General features: G+C 40.9%; 1 protein-coding gene across 3 annotated transcripts in view; it reads right to left on the bottom strand.

Annotated features, from left to right (window-relative positions):
* Positions 1–18,534, bottom strand: part of si:zfos-2326c3.2 (misshapen-like kinase 1) — a 249,878-nt gene that overhangs the window by 120,518 nt on the left and 110,826 nt on the right. For all 3 annotated transcript variants that reach the window (XM_034182332.1, XM_034182330.1, XM_034182331.1), the window contains 3 exons: positions 16,112–16,235; positions 13,213–13,329; positions 10,007–10,135 (listed from right to left, as the gene is read on the bottom strand). In XM_034182332.1, the coding sequence (XP_034038223.1) occupies positions 10,007–10,135; positions 13,213–13,329; positions 16,112–16,235 (370 nt within the window). The remainder of the gene's footprint in view (positions 1–10,006; positions 10,136–13,212; positions 13,330–16,111; positions 16,236–18,534) is intronic.

Here is an 18,534-nt window from a genome sequence, read left to right as displayed (position 1 = left end):
GGTAATAGGGATGGAGGGATGGAGACATGCGTCGTGTGCAGATGAGTTAAGTTTCAGTCAATTTTTGTCCGTGTGTGTGTGTAAAGTCTGATGTTGCTAGGCAAGAGCAGGCTGGGGGGGAGATAGATGAGAAGGGGGGCCGAATTCCTTCACCAAGGCTGTAGATCCTGCTGGCGGAAGAGCAGGGTATTTGGCCTTCAGGAGCATGTTGATGTTAGGCGGAGAGATACAGAATTCCATTTACTGCACCTCTGACCATCTAGAGTCCAAATTTATGAAGAATATTCTTCGGTCCTCAGCAGCACATTCCTTTGCAATGCAGCGTATATGCTCCAAGATGGTATCAACTGTTAAGGATTTTATATATATATATATATATATATGTTATCACTGTTAAACATTTGTACCTTCGTCTTCTTTCTTATGAAAACGGTGTTGTGCTGTTTGCACCTAACCCCGAGAATGTATGTGTTATTCAACCTTGTTTTAGCATGCTGGGGTCAATCTGAACTGGGAATGAAGAGCTGGATGTACTTATTATTATTATTATACAACTTGTTTTTGTAGCCGCTAACGACTGGGAGTGAAGCATGATGGGGTCAGTCATGAACTGGGAGTAATAGACCTGAAGGTTGTTTTTGACTGTTGTGACGTGATGCTTAGTGTGAAGACCAGGACACTCCAGGCAGATGCACAACAGCTGATAACTGCAACAGACGAACGAGATGTGCTGACCTCCGACGATAAGAGTAAAAGAAAGAAACTGTTTGTCCTTACAGCTGCGCTTATTGACGCATGTGTTTATGTTACGGGAAGAAACTTGTCTCGCGTTGTTCCCCCCCCCCCTTAGGACAAGTTTTATGATGTAATGAGGGCATCTCTAATAAAAAGAGCGGGAGCACAGGCCAGACTTTAGTGTAGCCTTGGTGTACAGCCTGGCCGCACTCCGCGCGTGATTAATTTGACTTTCTGTCTCACTGGTGTTTCTTCCACCATGTGTACAGGCTGTTGTTGCAGCCTCTATGGCTGTTCAAAGTAGCAGTAATGTTGTTCTATTCCATCAGTTGACACTGAAAGTTCCACATGCAGTTTCTGCACTTCTGTTGCAGACAAACATGAGCCTTTTGTCCCCAGCAAGACATCTTTCGTGCATGTCCTTGCTATTATCACAACCACACCTTACGGTAGAGCGCTGTACAACATTGAATCCATCCACATTGATACCTTTACCTGAGGATGGTGAGCCGCACAATTGTCTTGATGTAGCTACGGTCTGTACGAAAGCACGCCCAGACCTCCGGGACACACCCATCCCAAACAGTACAATCGTGTATGTGGATGGTTCTTCCACTAAAAATGCTTATGGACAAACGCAATCTGGATATGCTGTCGTCACAAATTCAGAAGTATTAGATTCTGCTTCATTGCCATCGTCATTTTCAGCACAAGCAGCTGAATTAGTTGCTTTAACTGCAGCTTGCTATCTGTTTCAAGGTACGGCCGTATCAATTTATACAGACAGCCAGTACGCTTTCAGCACAGTGCATGTGTTTGCAAAACTGTGGGAGGAGCGTGGAATGGTGACATCATCTGGAAAGCCAGTGACTCATGCCACTCTCCTAACTGCCCTACTGCAAGCTGTGAAGTTGCCTCAACAAATTGCTATATGCAAATGTGCGGCTCACACCAAAGGCTCTGACAGTGTTTCAAAAGGAAATGATTTTGCTGACAGAGCAGCAAAAGAGGCAGCAGCAGCTTCTTCTATTTTTGTTGTACAGGAAACTACTCCAGATTTGCATTTAGGTCATACACTGCTTGCTGACATGCAACAGCAGGCAACTGACAGAGAAAAACAAATGTGGATAGCTAAAGGAGCTACGTATGCAAATGACTTGTACGTATGACCACAAAAGAAACCCATATTGCCAAAAAATATGTTTAAATGGGCAGCTATTATGAGCCATGGCGTGACGCATGTCTCATCAGGGGGTATGATATCGCAATTGCAATCTATTTTTTGTCTTTATGGGTTCGATGCATATGCAAAACAGCATTGTAGAGCATGCATGATATGTGCAAAACACAACTCACAAGGCAATTTGAGACCCCAAAGAGGTAAATTTCCAACACCACAATATCCCTTTCAAGTGATTCATATGGATTATATACAGCTGAGTAAACATGAAGGGAAGGAATTTTGTTTAGTCATAATTGATGCCTTCTCAAAATGGGTAGAATTGTTCCCTACAAAACATGCAGATTCACTTACAGTGGCTAAAGCATTATGCAAAGACATCATCCCACGATTTGGAATACCAGAAACAGTCTATTCAGATAATGGAGCGCATTTTGTTAATACAATAGTGCAATACGTAGGAGAAGCGCTACAGGTTAATCTCAAAAATCATTGTGCTTATCATCCACAAAGCGCCGGATTAGTGGAAAGGATGAATGGAACAGTAAAAAACAGACTTAGAAAGACAATGGAGGAAACAGGCAGACCATGGACGCATTGTGTAGATTTGGTAAAAATGTATATAAACATAACTAGTACCATGGGGTTGACACCGTATGAAACATTGTTTGGCAGAAAATATCGATTGCCATATTATGGACAAATTTGGGATGTACCTGAGGAAGCCAATTTGGCGGATTACATGAGAAAAATGTTAGAAGGACAACGAGGGAGAGTTCCAAACACTGATGATCCCATTTCTCCACAGGAGGACCCTAAAGTGGTACCTGGAGACTGGGTGTTGATAAGAAGCATCAAGAGAAAACACTGGCATTCACCTAAATGGGAAGGGCCCTATCAAGTACTACTCACAACACCCACAGCTTTGAAAATTGGGGAAAGAAGTACATGGATTCATTTAACTCACTGTAAGAAAGTCATTTCTGCAGACACAGACAAACAGTAAGAACAGTAGGACAAGACTAGTAATAGTGTGTGAGCTTGGTGTTAAGATCCAGGTTAGACACGAAAGCTAGCAGAAGACGTTAAGAAGCCACTGTTCTGAACATAGGTGTGCTGTAGTGTGCAGAAATGGCGAAAGAAAAAAATAAAAAGAACGAGGGTTTCTGGACCCCACGGACAGTCCTTGTTATGCTACTTTTCTTTTTTGAATTGGGATTATTATTAAAAGCCATGAGCACGGGACATGATAATAAGGATCACATCCGCAGATTGCAGAGACCAAAAAGAAGTAACGAAGACCCCAGTCCGATAATAAATGCCACAGTACATAGCTGTGATGGGAATAATGTGTACCGATTTGGTGTACAAGCCTGCATTCCTAGAAATACTTCTGTGATCATCTCTGTACCATATAGTGCTCTTACCCATGGAATGCCGGATGGTGACAGAGGGACTAATTACGGAAATAGTTTCTCATGGTATATGACCAACGATCAACAAGATAGGAGATGGGAAACGTTGGTAGCCGATGAATGGAGTAGATGGACACCAAGATGGGCACAAACCGAGTGGGCTAAGTACCAGAGTCAAATTCTCAAAATGTATCAAACAGATGATAAGCTGTCTATAGTGGTGAATACCACAGAAAAAGGAACCATATTCCCACCTGATATAGAGGGAGACTGTTGGTTGTTCCTCCTTTGGGTATACAAACAAGGAAAAGATCCGTATTTCCATTTCTTCCTCTGTGAAACAGATAGAGTACAGCAACCAATATTGACCGAATTAAGTACGTCAAAGGGGGTGTCCATACAAGCAAAGGGGGTGTCCATACAAGCAAAGGGGGTGCCCATACAAGCAAAGGGGGTGTCCGTACAAGGCACAAAAGACATGAAGGCAGATGACTGGTTCCTAGTAACTACAGGAATTAGTGGACAAAATAACAATTGGCTTTTAATGGCAGAACAAGCAGGACTAGCAGCAAAGAAGGACTGTGTTGTATGTATGGGACCCAGACCTATATTACAGGTAATACCGGCAGCATTACCCAAAGACTGTCTACTGACTGCTATGACACAGACATACATTGCGGCAAACAACAATTGTTCTAAGTGGGACAAGATCTATCCAGTGACCAAATTGACTAAGATTAAACCTTTATTCTCAAGCAAAGTTGGGCATGCTAACCATACATGTGTACACTTGACAGGGACAAGTAAGACTTTGGGTAGCTTAAACCACACCGCCTGGTGTAAGAATGTGGTCCATAGTACTCCCACATTCAAACCTGTCGGGAGGAGTGACGTATGGTGGTGGTGTGGGGATAACAGAATCTTTGACAGACTGCCACGAAATGTGTCAGGTTATTGTGCATTAATATCATTATTGTTACCAGTTGAAGCCATACCCATGACCCCTGAAGACGTTACGACATATGCAGCCTCTCTTATTCCTGAGGATTGGCAGAAAGGCATAGCCAGACATAGAGTAAAAAGAGATTGGAAAGGAGTAGGAAATCCAACATATATTGACGCAATAGGAGTCCCCAGAGGAGTGCCTGACGAGTATAAACTGGTTGATCAAATAGCAGCTGGATTCGAATCTTCCATCTGTTGGTGGTGTTCAATTAATAAAAACGTGGACAGAATAAACTAAGTTAATAAACTAACTAACTAAGCTGGGTGATGCCTACTATATGTTTAACAGGCGATAAACAGGTGGGAAATGTTAAGGATTTTATATATATATATATATGTATATGTTATCACTGTTAAACATTTGTACCTTCGTCTTCTTTCTTATGAAAACGGTGTTGTGCTGTTTGCACCTAACCCCGAGAATGTATGTGTTATTCAACCTTGTTTTAGCATGCTGGGGTCAATCTGAACTGGGAATGAAGAGCTGGATGTACTTATTATTATTATTATACAACTTGTTTTTGTAGCCGCTAACGACTGGGAGTGAAGCATGACGGGGTCAGTCATGAACTGGGAGTAATAGACCTGAAGGTTGTTTTTGACTGTTGTGACGTGATGCTTAGTGTGAAGACCAGGACACTCCAGGCAGATGCACAACAGCTGATAACTGCAACAGACGAACGAGATGTGCTGACCTCCGACGATAAGAGTAAAAGAAAGAAACTGTTTGTCCTTACAGCTGCGCTTATTGACGCATGTGTTTATGTTACGGGAAGAAACTTGTCTCGCGTTGTCCCCCCCCCCTTAGGACAAGTTTTATGATGTAATGAGGGCATCTCTAATAAAAAGAGCGGGAGCACAGGCCAGACTTTAGTGTAGCCTTGGTGTACAGCCTGGCCGCACTCCGCGCGTGATTAATTTGACTTTCTGTCTCACTGGTGTTTCTTGACTCTGTTTGTCTTATCAAAGGTTTTAAGAATGTTTGGAGGAGAAAATACCCAACATCAACTTTGCGTTTGAGTTCAAGAGTTCATGCAGTCTGAGATTACACGGCATTGCCCAACTCATTAATCATGATGAACAGCTGAGGGGATGAGATTCTGGAAGCAGCTGTCTTGCTAATATTCCTGTGGGTTAGGGCAGCGCACAAACCAATCAGCACCAAACCTCCCACCATAAAAGCGAATAGAAATAAATCCTCAATGTCTTCCACACAGGGTGAAGCCAAACATGTCACAATCTGTCTCTCTCAGGCATCAATAGCATAGCCTGCTGGGTAGGTTTCATCAGGGCACGCAGGGTCCCCCATCCCTGATTTCCTTGTCGAAAAAAAGCACTGAGAGGCCAGCTGATAAATTCCATGGTTAATCCAAATCTTAATTTGAAGAATTCACAATCTGGTGAAGCTGGGACTTTGAAGGTCGGAGCAGAGATAGAGAACAGAAAGGAGGAGAGGAGAGGGGTGGAATGCGACCGTCCTTGCCGGAGTCCCAAGCTGGAGTGCAGTTATAGGACAAATATCATTACAATGCATAAAAATTTAAACTGGCTGTTCGACAAAGACAGACTTTTATATTCACTGATCATTTTTACTAGAAAGATTATTGTCACTAAGTTACCTTATATTTTGTTTAGGAATTTTTCTTTTAGTTCAGAAAATCATAGATAATAACCACACATGCTGTGGCAGAAAACTTTATGCTACCTGCAGCTAGAACTAATGCCATTAAGAACACTGTCATCTTTAGGGGTATGAAGGAATGGAATTTATTACCTGATCATATCAAACTCACTTCAAATGAATGTTATTAATAAAAACTTCAAAAACTGCATTTATTAAAATAACGAGCAATCTGGGTTAAATCTGCTTATCTGTACATGGAGTGGTTGTATTTGTTGGTGTATCTTTATACATATATAGACTTTTTTTTATGTGTGTAGACTTGACCATGTATGATGAGTAATGTAATTGGAATTTTTTTTTACTTTTATACTTTTGAATGCATTTTTAATTTATGTATGGACCCCATGGAGGGGTAGCTGCAGCTCTGCTGCAGCTAATGGCAATCAAAATAAATAAATAAATAAACAGTGAAAAAAATTTAAGCAATGAAAGGAAGAAAGAGAAAAGAATGTAAATGTGAGTTAAGTACATTGGGGTTGCCAGAAGAACAGGTAGAGCTGGGTTTTCAAGAGTTTCTTGAAGGCAGTGAAAGATAGCTCTGCTCTGATCATATCAGGTAGCTTGCTCTACCGTTGGACAACCAAAAATGAGAACACTCTCGATTGACTCGCTTGTAGAAATGGTTGTGCTAGGTGCCGCTACTTTGAGGAGTACGATGGCCAAGGTGTGACAGATGCCTTCACGAGAACAATTAAGTTGATGGGTGCAGACCAAGATGTCACTTTGCTGGGAAACACTGATGACTTGAATCTGATGAGGGCAGCAAAGGTAGTGATTGAAAACCAGAAGTACCGCCACATTGTGGATCATCTGTAGGGGCTTCACCATGCCAAGCCAAGAGGCCCGTTAGAAAAAATTGCAGTAGTTGAGGAGATAAATAACCATCGCCTGTATGAGGAGTTGGGTGGAATACTGAGCTAGGTACAGCCTGATTTTCCTTATGTTAAGTAGTGTGGAGAGGCACAAACGAGAGGCAGAGGCAACATGGTCCATGAAGTACTGCTGGCTATCAATCATGACCCCTGGGTTTCCTGCCACTCCGGCTGGAGTGAGAGACAGAGGTGAAATTTCTGTTGATGTTGTGATCAATAGATTGTTTGGCCAGGAAGACCAGCAGTTCTGTCTTAAAGAGATTTAGTTGAAGGTGATGTTACTTCATCCATGAATATATATCTGAAAGACAATCAGAGCTATGCACTGAGACCATGGGGTTATATGGTGGGAATGACAGAGTTGGGTATCATCTAAGAAGCAGTGATAAGTCATGAGAGCATATAGTAACTGGACTCAGGGAGGTGGTGTATATACCAAAGAATAGGGGCCCAAGCACAGAGCTTTTGGCCAGTCCTGTGGACAAGCAGCGAGATGTAGGTGACTGTCTTAACCATGATACACTAAATCAATGCACAGTGAGACAGGACTCACTGAGCTGCTGCTCTTGCAGTTTTTAAGGCTACTGTCACAGACAGTAGAGTTGTTTCAGCATAGTGGCCACTTTTAAAGTTTGATTTTGATCAAGAAGGTCATTCCATGAGAGGAAATCTGTGACCTGTTAGAAAAACTGCTCTTTCAATAGCTTTACATGAGAATGAGAGATAGGCTGTCAGTTCTCAACCTCAGTAGAATTGAGGCTGTTTAAGCACAGATGTTACCTGGGCCATTTAAAAAAAAAGGTAGAAAATGTACCAGAAGACAGAGAAGCATTTAGAAGACGTGTGATTGCTGGCATGATGGTAGGAGATATGGTTTGAAGAAGAGTGGTAGGAATAGGGTCCAGTGGGCATGTAGTGGGATAAGTTCCATGTCAAGATTTTAGAGACCTCGCTCTCGGAGATAGGGGTAAATTCCCGAAATGATGTGTCAAAAACCAGAGGACACAAAGAAGTATATGCAGTGGGACTGCTGCATATTGGGGTATTTGTTGCACTTTCAGCAAAAAAGAGATAGCGAAAGCCATATTTTTAGACTGCGACGTTGAGTTTTTAATTGCACCCTTATCTCAGGGAGAGAGGTTGTGACTAAGTCACTCACAGAACTGACTACTGATCGCTGCCACTTTATCAGTGAAGAAAGAGGCAAATATATCAGCTGTGAGGTTGACACGTGGGGGAGGTGATAGTGGGCTGAGTAGAGATTTGCAGGTGGAAAATAACTTTTCAGTGTGAGACTGTTGATTCTGACATTATAGAAGGCAGTTGTTGCAGCAGATACACTAGATGAGGACAACACACGTGTGTGGTAGCTTGAGAGATCAGCAGGTCTTCATGAATTTGAGCCTTTTTCACTCAGCCGCTCCGATTTCAGTCCACAGCAATCAGAAGGAATCACTGACTCATGGGAACGGCTGGTTAGTGCAAACAGGTCTGGTAGACCTGCAGACCGACATCGGCTATCCAGGTAAGAGCTCAGTGTGGAACAGAGAGACTCTGCATCGTTAACCTCTAGAGAGAAGAATGTGCTAAGTTAAAATAGAGTAGAGGCAGCCACTGAGGAGAAGTGGATGGCACACATACATCGTAGACCCGAATGAAGTAATCACAGAGAGGTGTAGAGGTGTGACCGTTAGTGTGTTGGTAGCACAGTTTCTGGTAGGAATAAGGTCAAGCTTTGCCAGCTTTGTGAACCTTGACATTAATAATGTAAAGTCATATGTTTTGCATTTGTTATAAACCCTAGTTTAAAGTCCAGAGCCCCATGTGAACACTGAATGCCTACCTGTTTCTCAATCTTCACACAGCCACAACGAAAAACACCACTGAAATACGGAACAAACTGGTGTTATTGCAGTTTTGTTTATTAGTTTCATTAGCTATTACTTTTGTTTAATTACTATTTTTTGTGTTGCAATTATACATAATTTTATGTGGCTGTGTGCAGAGTGTATGCACAAGATTTCTAGGATTACTTTGAGAAGAAAATAGACGACAGATTAAACAGGTTAAACATATCCCAACATGCTTTAACCCAGCCACTACACCTTGCTTAGTGCTGCGTTTGATACCATGGATCATCATATTCTACTCGATAGGCTGGAAAATCATTTTGGGATTACTGGGAATGCCCTTGCATGGTTGACATTATACCTGACCAGTCGTTCTCACTGTGTTTTGTACAATAACACTACCTCTAACCTTAGTGGCATGAAATTTGGGGTTCCACAGGGGTCCATCTTGGGCCCCCTGCTTTTCATACAGCCTTCATACCATGCCTTCATACAGCACCCCTTGGGCACATATTGCGGTGTTTTGGGATTACCTTTCATTGCTATGATTATGATACTCAGTTACACATGCTGATAACTGCTGGTAATCTCATCCACATAAAATCCTTAGAAGATTGCCTTGCATCAGTGAAAAGCTGGATGTCTAGCAATTTCTTACTTTTAAACTCTGATAAGACTGAAATGATGCTTCATGGTCCAGTGAGACATCGGCATTAATTTGACCAGTTAACGCTTAGCGTAGGCTCGTGTGTCATACATCACACTGACAAAGTGTTTTTGTAATTGAAAGGACAGGTCCACACCTTGGCTGCCCTTTTCTCCTGGGGGGGGGACTAAATTATGTGATTTTAAACTGCAAACTAAGGATCCATCCGAGATATAAGTTGCAGAATTCTAAATGGTGTGTGTTTTTTTTTTACAAGTCTGTCGCTTTGTAAAAATGTCAAATGTGATAACGGCTGTCCCTGAACCTGTCACAGTGTGACATGAGACCACTGTTTTCAGAGCCACAACTAAAGATGTTGAGGCTCTCACCACATTTCTCTCACAATGCTAATCTTTTGTCTGAAACAGCCAGAAATTGTGCAGTATATACAGGGCTTAAGACCTGTGCTCATGAAACAAACAAGTACTCTAATCCGTTTCTACTGCAACAGACTTTAAAGGAAACAAAACAAATAAACAAGCAAACAAAAAGTTGGCCAACCACTTCAAGCTACTTTTATGTTGTCACTGTGTAGATGAAACAAGAAGTTGATCTTTACCTGCTTCCTGTCACTCTTTCTATTTCTGTCATCAAGTAAAATCCTGTTGTCAAGTAGATCTGACTCCTCCCCCAGCAGGATCTCCTGAAGCTCCGCCCATTGAAAGGCACAGTCAGCCTGCTGCAGGCGCTGTTGGTAGAAGCAAACAAATGTCAATGAAGGCAATTTTTTTTTTTTGACAAGTTGAAGTAGTATTTTTAATCCGCAGAAGAGGTCATAATTTTTCAGTGTATGATTTTTTTTTTTTAAGTCAGATTATTCTGGTGTGTATGGCACTGGTGGCTCGCCTCCATGCCTTATTGTTCATTGCAGCTCGGTGGTCTTGGCAGGTGCAGTGGTGGTAGGGGGGGTGTCTACTCTCGCCCCAATGGGCAGTCTCAGGCGGGTCACCCCCCAACACTCCTGTGCGCTTTGGGGAACTGTGAGTTTTTGGCACTAAGGGTCTGTGTCCATTATCTCGAGTACACAGTGGTAGCCCCCTCTGGCATGTACAGTATTTGATGTGCCTGTTCATAATCTGGTTGGTCTGGGTTTCCCAGGATTCCCTGGATTATTCCCAGCATCCTGGTGGTGCAGAGTGCTGACACTCAGGTCATCTGTCCTTGCGTTGGATGTCTCCTCTTCTGTGGTGGCTGGAGCGTTCTGCCTGTTGGGCTTGCTGTGGTGGTGGGCTTCCTGTGCATATGTGGCACCCTGCCCAAAGTGTGACAGCAGTACCACAATGATGCAGCTCATCACATTCATTGATTTTAATCACCATCTCATATCATCTCATCTGAAGCTCTCACACATACATGAACACATGTCCCTTCATATTATTTAATATATCTTCAATGTCATTTCAAACTCTGCATATTGATTAGACTGCCGCTACAATCATGACCACCTCCTACAGGAAGCACCGTTTGATGTTTGCTGTTACAGTTTGTTAGAACTTTTGTTTGCGCTGTGGACACTGTCTTTGTCACTGTCATTCTCATAGTTTGTCTTGTGGTTTTCTGTGTTAACCCAGACAGTGAAGCATGGTGGTGCAAGTATCATGATATGGGCATGTTTCTCCTACTATGGTGTTGGGCCTATATATCGCATACCAGGTGTCATGGATCAGTTTGGATATGTCAAAATACTTGAAAAGGTCATGTTGCCTTATGCTGAAGAGTAGAGAAGCTTGAATCTTCGACTGGACTGGGTTGCTTGACACGAGGACGTTTCGCTTCAAATCACAGAAGCTTCCTCAGCTAAAATTCTTGCTCTGGTAGTCTGACTTCTGTCTTGACTCTTGTAGAGAAGAATAAAACAGAAGCCACAAAAGCTGGAGTTTTAAACCTAACCAGTCCCCTCCTACCGAGAGGCAGACTGCTATAGGCTGGTGACTAAATAGCTCTAATTAGCACCTATTGAGCTCTAGTAAGCACCCAGTAAGTCTCAGACCCCCTCCCCGGTTAAGGGGAGGGGGTCTGAGACACATAGAATGCCTCTTTGACCCCTCTCTCAAACCATTTCTTCTCTCTGGCTAAGATTTTAAAATGAAATGGGTGCTGTCTTGAAATGGGTGTTTCAACAAGACAATGACCCCAAGCACACTAGTAAACGAGCAAAATCTTGGTTCCAAACCAACAAAATTAATGCCTCGCAGATGTGAAGAAATCTTGAAAAACTGTGGTTATACAACTAAATACTAGTTTAGCGATTCACAAGATTGCTAAAAAAGCAGTTTGAACATAATAGTTTTGAGTTTGTAGCATTAACAGCAGATGCTACTATTATTGTGAACACCCCCTTTTCTACTTTTTTTTTTTTTTTTTTAACTAATAGCCCAATTTCACAGCCTTAAGAGTGTGCATATCATGAATGCTTGGTCTTGTTGGATTTGTGAGAATCTACTGAATCTACTGGTACCTTGTTTCCCATGTAATCTTTTTAGTCACATCGCACTATTATTCTGAACACTACTGTATATAATATATATATATATATATATATATATATATATATATATATATATATATATATATATAAAATGGGAAAAGCCTACACCACATCACCAAAAGGTTTCCTGAAAAGCAGGTTTAAAGCTCAAGTGCAGTGTCGCCATTTTGGCAGTGCCTGATTCCGGATCACTCTGAGTATCAGCCAATCCATACATAGGTAAAGGAGTGGATCATGAGCAAGACAAGCATGACCTGGGTGGGATGCAAGAAGCCCCAAAATGCCCACCGAACTCAAAGTTACCAAGCTAGCCAAGGCTAACAAACTAGATAATCTGGGTTTGAGAAACACATTTTAGAATATCAACATGACAAGCTTGTAAATGCAGGCTGGTAGTGGTACTGGCTGATAGCTTAACACCCCTCCCCACCCCACCTCCACCGGCTGCAGGCTTGTCTCCTAACATGCTGGCTTATAGAGTGCAGACTTGGACATTTACCCAGGGTCAGAGGCACGTCAGGTGGACTAAGAGGCAACAAGCTGGATTATAAAGTGCAGACCTGGTAAATGTAAAGGTAACAAGGTGTCGGCATTGCTAAAGAGTCACCAAGCAAAAAAAGGAGCTGCACTCTCAGCCAGACATGTCTGCGCTGTTCAACTTTGAACAAAAAAACGCATCAAACACTGCTTCAGCTTCAAACCTTTACCCCAATGGAGCACAATCAAACAAGTTTCAAGCCATAGTCACTACGAATACCCCTTTTAAATAAGTCCAAACATGATTCAAGCTGTTAAGACTACGAATACCTGGAAGTCACTGCGTACTATTAAAGATTTAGAGAATCAGATCAAATGCCTGAAATTTGACCCCGATTTTAAACTGGTAGTATCAATGATGGCTGCAACTACCACATACATCAAATTTGTTCAAGATTGACAAAGATGGATCAAGAATTTACTATGATGCTTCAAAATGTACCCCGATTTGCTGTCCAGGAGTGAACGGGAAGGAAGGACACTCTGTGGAATAGACCATAACATACAAAAAGAGGAACTGCTAAAGGACAGCACAAGCTTTTTTCACTTTGTCAGGTTTTTAAATAGCAGCTCGAGCACATGGATCAAGTGCATTATGGAAAGAAGAAATCAATAAAATGCTTAATAGTTTCAACTCAATCACTGATCATTTTCACTTTGAGCAGCTTGTATATTGATACGGTGCATTAAAAAGACATTCTGCGTGAATACAGTGGAAGAACAGTATGAAGAGTACTTACATCTTCAAACTTTTGCCGTTGCTCCTGTTGTTGTTGGATCCTCCTCTGTCTGTCTGCGATTAAGTGTTGCTTGTACCGTTCCTGCTCTGCTAACTGCTGCCTGTGCTGTTGTAATGCCTAGACATACAGCAATTTAATATGTGAGCAAATTTACAGTAAAAAAAAATGGAAATATGATAAGTTGCCTTTAGGGGAGACTTTATAGTTAAATGCAAGAAAAAAAGGTTTAAAAAATTGCATTGTGCTCATTCTGATGGCACAGGATATGGCTGTAAATTGGGGTGGGGGGGTAGTATGTGAAGCTGCATCATCAGTTACAGCTTCACGGTGGAGTGGCACAAAAAAAGACACTTTCTTAGAAGACAAAGATCAAATCTAAGCTTAAGTGTCCCATTTGCCTTCTGGCAAACGGTAGCTGAAATTCCAGATCTTCCTTAAAAAAAAAAAAACCTTCTCTGTTGCACTCCATCATGAAGTTGTGACTCTTTATGATACAGACAGTAGTTGCACTTTGCAGCAGTTCCCATCACAGCCACAGAAGCCAAAAGCTCCTTCAGACTTGTCATAGCTGTTGTGGTGGCCTCTGCAACTAGTTTCCTTCTTGAATAGTCACTCTTGTTTTTGAAAGCTGGATATTACAGAGAGATAAACTATACAGTACCAGACAGTTTGTGTTATTTAATCATCTTCTTCCGGCTGCTCATGTTAGGAGTTGTCACAGCAGATTTATTGTTTCCATCTCACCCTGTCCTCTGTATCCTCCTCTGTCACACCAATTACCTGCATGTCCTCCCTCAGCACATCCATAAGCCTCCTCTTTGGCCTCCCGCTTCTCCTGCCTGGTAGCACCATCCTCAGCATCCTTCTCCCTATATAACCTGGGTCTCTAGTCTGCACATGTCCAAACCATCTCAATCTCGCCTCTCTGACATAGTCTCCAAACCATCCCATCTGAGCTGTCCCTCTGATATGTTAATTCCTACAGCGCCTTCACACATAGCATGAATGTGGATGAATTGCACATGAAGCAGGAATCGTATGTGATACGTGTGAAATTGAAACAGCCTCCAACGCCTCGTACACCTGTTGCTACAACTATTTGTGCACACCAGTGGCTGAAAGACAGAGTGTGCCCTGTGAGAGCCCATTTGATTCCTTTCACAGCAGGTGTCGGCCAAATTCCAGGTGACACGCACACACATCTACACCGCTCATTGTGCAAAAAAAATTGTGCAAAAAAATATACCATGAATCTCTCAGTCGAATTCACAATGCACAGCCACAACCATGGGGAAGATGGCTGACTTGAAAGTTGTCCAGATGACGCTGATTAAAACAGAATGCCTACTCTATTTACGTATAATTTTTTTAAACAATATACTATATTTTCTGGAGTATAAGTCACACAAGTCACACCTCTTAAAAAGGCCCCTTGAAGAGGAAAAACCCATATATAAGTTACACTGGAGTACAAGTTCCAACCTGATGGAACTTGAGAGGTGCTGCAAAAGGAATGGCCAAAACTGCCCAAAGGCAAATGTGCAAAGCTTGTGGCATCATATTCAAGAAGACTTCAGGCTGTAATTGCTGCTAAATATGCATCAACAAAGTATTGAGCAAAGGGTTTGAATACAGATGTACATGTGACTTCTTCAATTTTTTTTATTTATAATAAATTTGCAAAAATATCAAATGTTTTTCATGTTGTCATTATGGGGTGCTGTGAGCAGAATTTTGAGGGAAAAAATGAATTTGCTCCATTTTGGAATAAGGCTATAACATAAAAAAATGTGGAAAAAGTGAAGTGCTGTGAATACTTTCTGGATGCACCGTAACCTTCTGTCCATCCATAGGAAACCAGATGGACAGTTTTTGGCATTAAAAAAGACAAGACTTGTTGACAAAGGGTTTTGGAGGGTTGAAGAGTGAGGTGAAATCTCCATGGTTACTGTGCAGAGATTTCTATTAATTTGTCTAAGCTACGCATCAACATGTTGATTTGGCCCACAGGTTTTAAGCCGGATACTCTTCCTGGCGCACTGCCACATTACATGGAGAACTGAGCAGGGGTGGGATTTTAACTGGGAACCTTCCACACTGAAACCAAGCGCACAAACCATTTGGCCAACACCCCTACTAAAGGTACACATACAGACATGTTTTTAGAATGCTTTGATGCAAAGTTTCCTTCTAAAATGGATGCTTGAGCTTGATTCTTATTCCATTTTTCACAAAATATTTACCCTTTACTGATTACAAGTATAATCTCCTTGTTAATTTATTTTATTTCTGGATATACTACAGAAAAATCTTTAAAAATGTTTTTGTTATAAACACACATAGAATTGTTCTATTTGTTCTATTGTTTGTTCTTTTGTATCATTCTATTATTGTATTATTGTACAATTAAAATCTAGATATTAATTATGTATATGTGTGTGCGTGTGTAACTTTGATCACGGAGAAACTGGGAAGAGCTGACATTTGCCATTTGGTATGCTTATGTATTTTGGGTCAAGGGTGAACGTCAAGAAAAGGGCAAATTGATAGGACTAATATTTTTGGAGAAATTAGTGATATTAGGTAACAACAGTGAACAATGGACATTGATATCACCATTAATCAGTACCTGGTAAACAGACAAGCTCTGAACAAAGGAAATATCTTGACGTTTCCAGTTGTAAAACATGACATCAACTAAATGTGCCAAATAATAAATACAATTATTCACAAAACTATCTCATTTTAATTTCCTTTCAGTTAAAATCCCTGTAGAAACATTGCACAATTTATTACCACCCTTGAAAAATGTCATCTACCCAATCTAGAGCATATGGATCCCCATGGGCAATGGGCTAGTTACCTGTATAAAGATGATTGAACTCATAGAAAGACCTACCTGTCGCCTTTGTTGAACACCACCTCCTCCTGGACCTAACTCTCTTCCTGCTTCGCAATCTTCTGTCTGCAAACGGAGAAACTCTCGTCTTAAGGTCCATTCACCAGGAACATTGACGATAGAGCTAAAAGAGAGACAATAACGTTATGTTACAGTGACCACTAAGTGTAAAAATATACTAAAGTCTCAATTCTAGGGTAAAGCTCTTTTAAATGAACTGCAAAGTAAGTAGGACATTTCTAACTTCTGGCCAGATTTCACCATGATCTTTCGGGCAGTCAGACACCACCCAGGTTGCGGACATGTCAAGCCTTTTTTCTTTTGTTACATTTTCTTCTAAGCAGGAGCAAAGTTACTGCCAATTAAATTCGAAACATGACAACCCTTGTCTCGTATGGTTCTGGCATGTTTTAAGTGTCACTGGACTTCTCTCTCTCTCATGTCATTGTGCTGCCATGCAAGGTGCTTTACTGCACACCATGACGGACTGAACACATTGTCCAATGGCCTTCGTGATTTTCCAGTCTGACCCACCACTTTAATCACTCGACCTCCCACAACCCTCTTTTTAAATTCTTAAAATTCTTCACCCTTCACCCATACACAATCTAAACTAATCCAGAATGACCAATTTCCCTGAAGAAGTCTTCCCAAGGGATTAATAAAGTTTTATCTAATGTAATCTAATAAGGTTTATCCATAATATGTGTTTTTTTTATTAATAACACAGGTGGCATCTACCCCAATATTCAAGGTACATGAGCCTCATCTACTATTAATTTACACTTGATTACCACAAGTGCATCTATTAGACAAGAAATGTAGCCAGGTCCATAAATTGGTAGACAATGAGACTCTTTTTGATATTTTTCTACTGTAGACCATCACAGTGAAGTTGAAATGAAACAAATTGTATGAAATGTGAAATTTCACCTTTGGTTCAAATGGTTTACCAAAAATATTATATTAACCATTTAGGAATTACAACCATCTGTATAGATATTGCCTTAAGTAATTGTTTTTCAAGGTTTTACAGTCAGGGGATGAACACATGAACATTTTTAAGTCACTGAATATCTCTGAAGAAGGTCTCCCACTGCCGTTTTCTGGTACTGATTGTTTACTTTAGCGGCTCAAAAACCAACTGGATACCCCGGGGCATGCTATGGTATGTAATCTGTGGTCCCTGTGACAATGCAAAACATTGCAACTTATTGTAAAGTTGTAAAAAAAAAAAATGATAGAGACATTTTGTAATCTACAAAAGTGAATAATCAGATATAATGTGTGCAGATAGGGGTTAGTATACAGCTTTTTAATTTTACAGACAGCTTTGTTTTTATTTTGTAACTATATCTTGAAATAAATTATTTCTGCTTCAGCGTGGATTCACTTTGATGGGAACTTAAAGTTACAGGCTAAAATTAAAATACAATGCATACTGTTGTCTGTGTTGAGCAGAGGAATTTCACTGACAAAAACATTGACTAAATCTAAGTTGATATGATTTTCGGTGTGACATGTCCTTTAAATCTCCTGTGGAAACATAATATACACCCACAATCCTATGAAAGCCATGCTGCACTATTCATCAGGACAGTTTTCAGATATTAAAAGATACATTTTAGCTTTATACTAACATGCTGTTAATGTGTAACCACAGACATGAGTGTGTGAACTGCACACAGTACGATTGTGAGCATGCACAGTTGCTCCCTTAATATGAGGCTGTGTTTAATGTCACTTTTAATCTGTCCTAAACTGGTGTAGAATTGTATACAATACTGTGACACACACAACTTCAGACTGCCGTTATGGACAATCACACCAGATTATATTATTTTTGGAATGTGGATGGCAATCAGAGCTGAAAAATCAGCAATAGGAGGCTGACCACAGACATAATTTATGTCACTTATTAGGATATAGAAACAGTATAGTACTGTATGATAAATCTATTTGGAGTACGCAGTTCATAAAAACAGAGTTAACATGCAAGATAATGATTAGTGAGTGAAAGCACCACAACACCCAGACAACTCCGAAGGAGTCACAGGCTTCTGTGGTGGTGAGTGCACAAAAAGTGTATTGTGTAACTTTTTGTCTCTTGCATCTTCCCTCCACCATGAAGATGTGACTGGTGGTGCAACAGACAAAAACACTGCATGATCTCAAGTTTCTTCTATTACAAAAACAGAAGCCTCAAACTTCTTTCAAATTTTCTGGGTATCTTGGTGGCTTCCCTCACGACTCTCCCACTGGCACAGTCACTCAATTTGAGAACTACTTACGTTTTGATTTACTTAATGCTTGATGTAAAACTTCTACAAGTGATGACTTGCATTAAAATAAGTTACATCTAGTTTGTCCAATTATTTATATACTCAACATGGAGGTACTATGCTGTTTCCAAATAGTTAAAA

Source organism: Thalassophryne amazonica, chromosome 11, assembly GCF_902500255.1.
Source record: "Thalassophryne amazonica chromosome 11, fThaAma1.1, whole genome shotgun sequence".
NCBI lineage: Eukaryota > Metazoa > Chordata > Actinopteri > Batrachoidiformes > Batrachoididae > Thalassophryne > Thalassophryne amazonica.
Note: the sequence above shows the minus strand (reverse complement) of the source record. Positions and strands in the feature narration are given on the sequence as shown.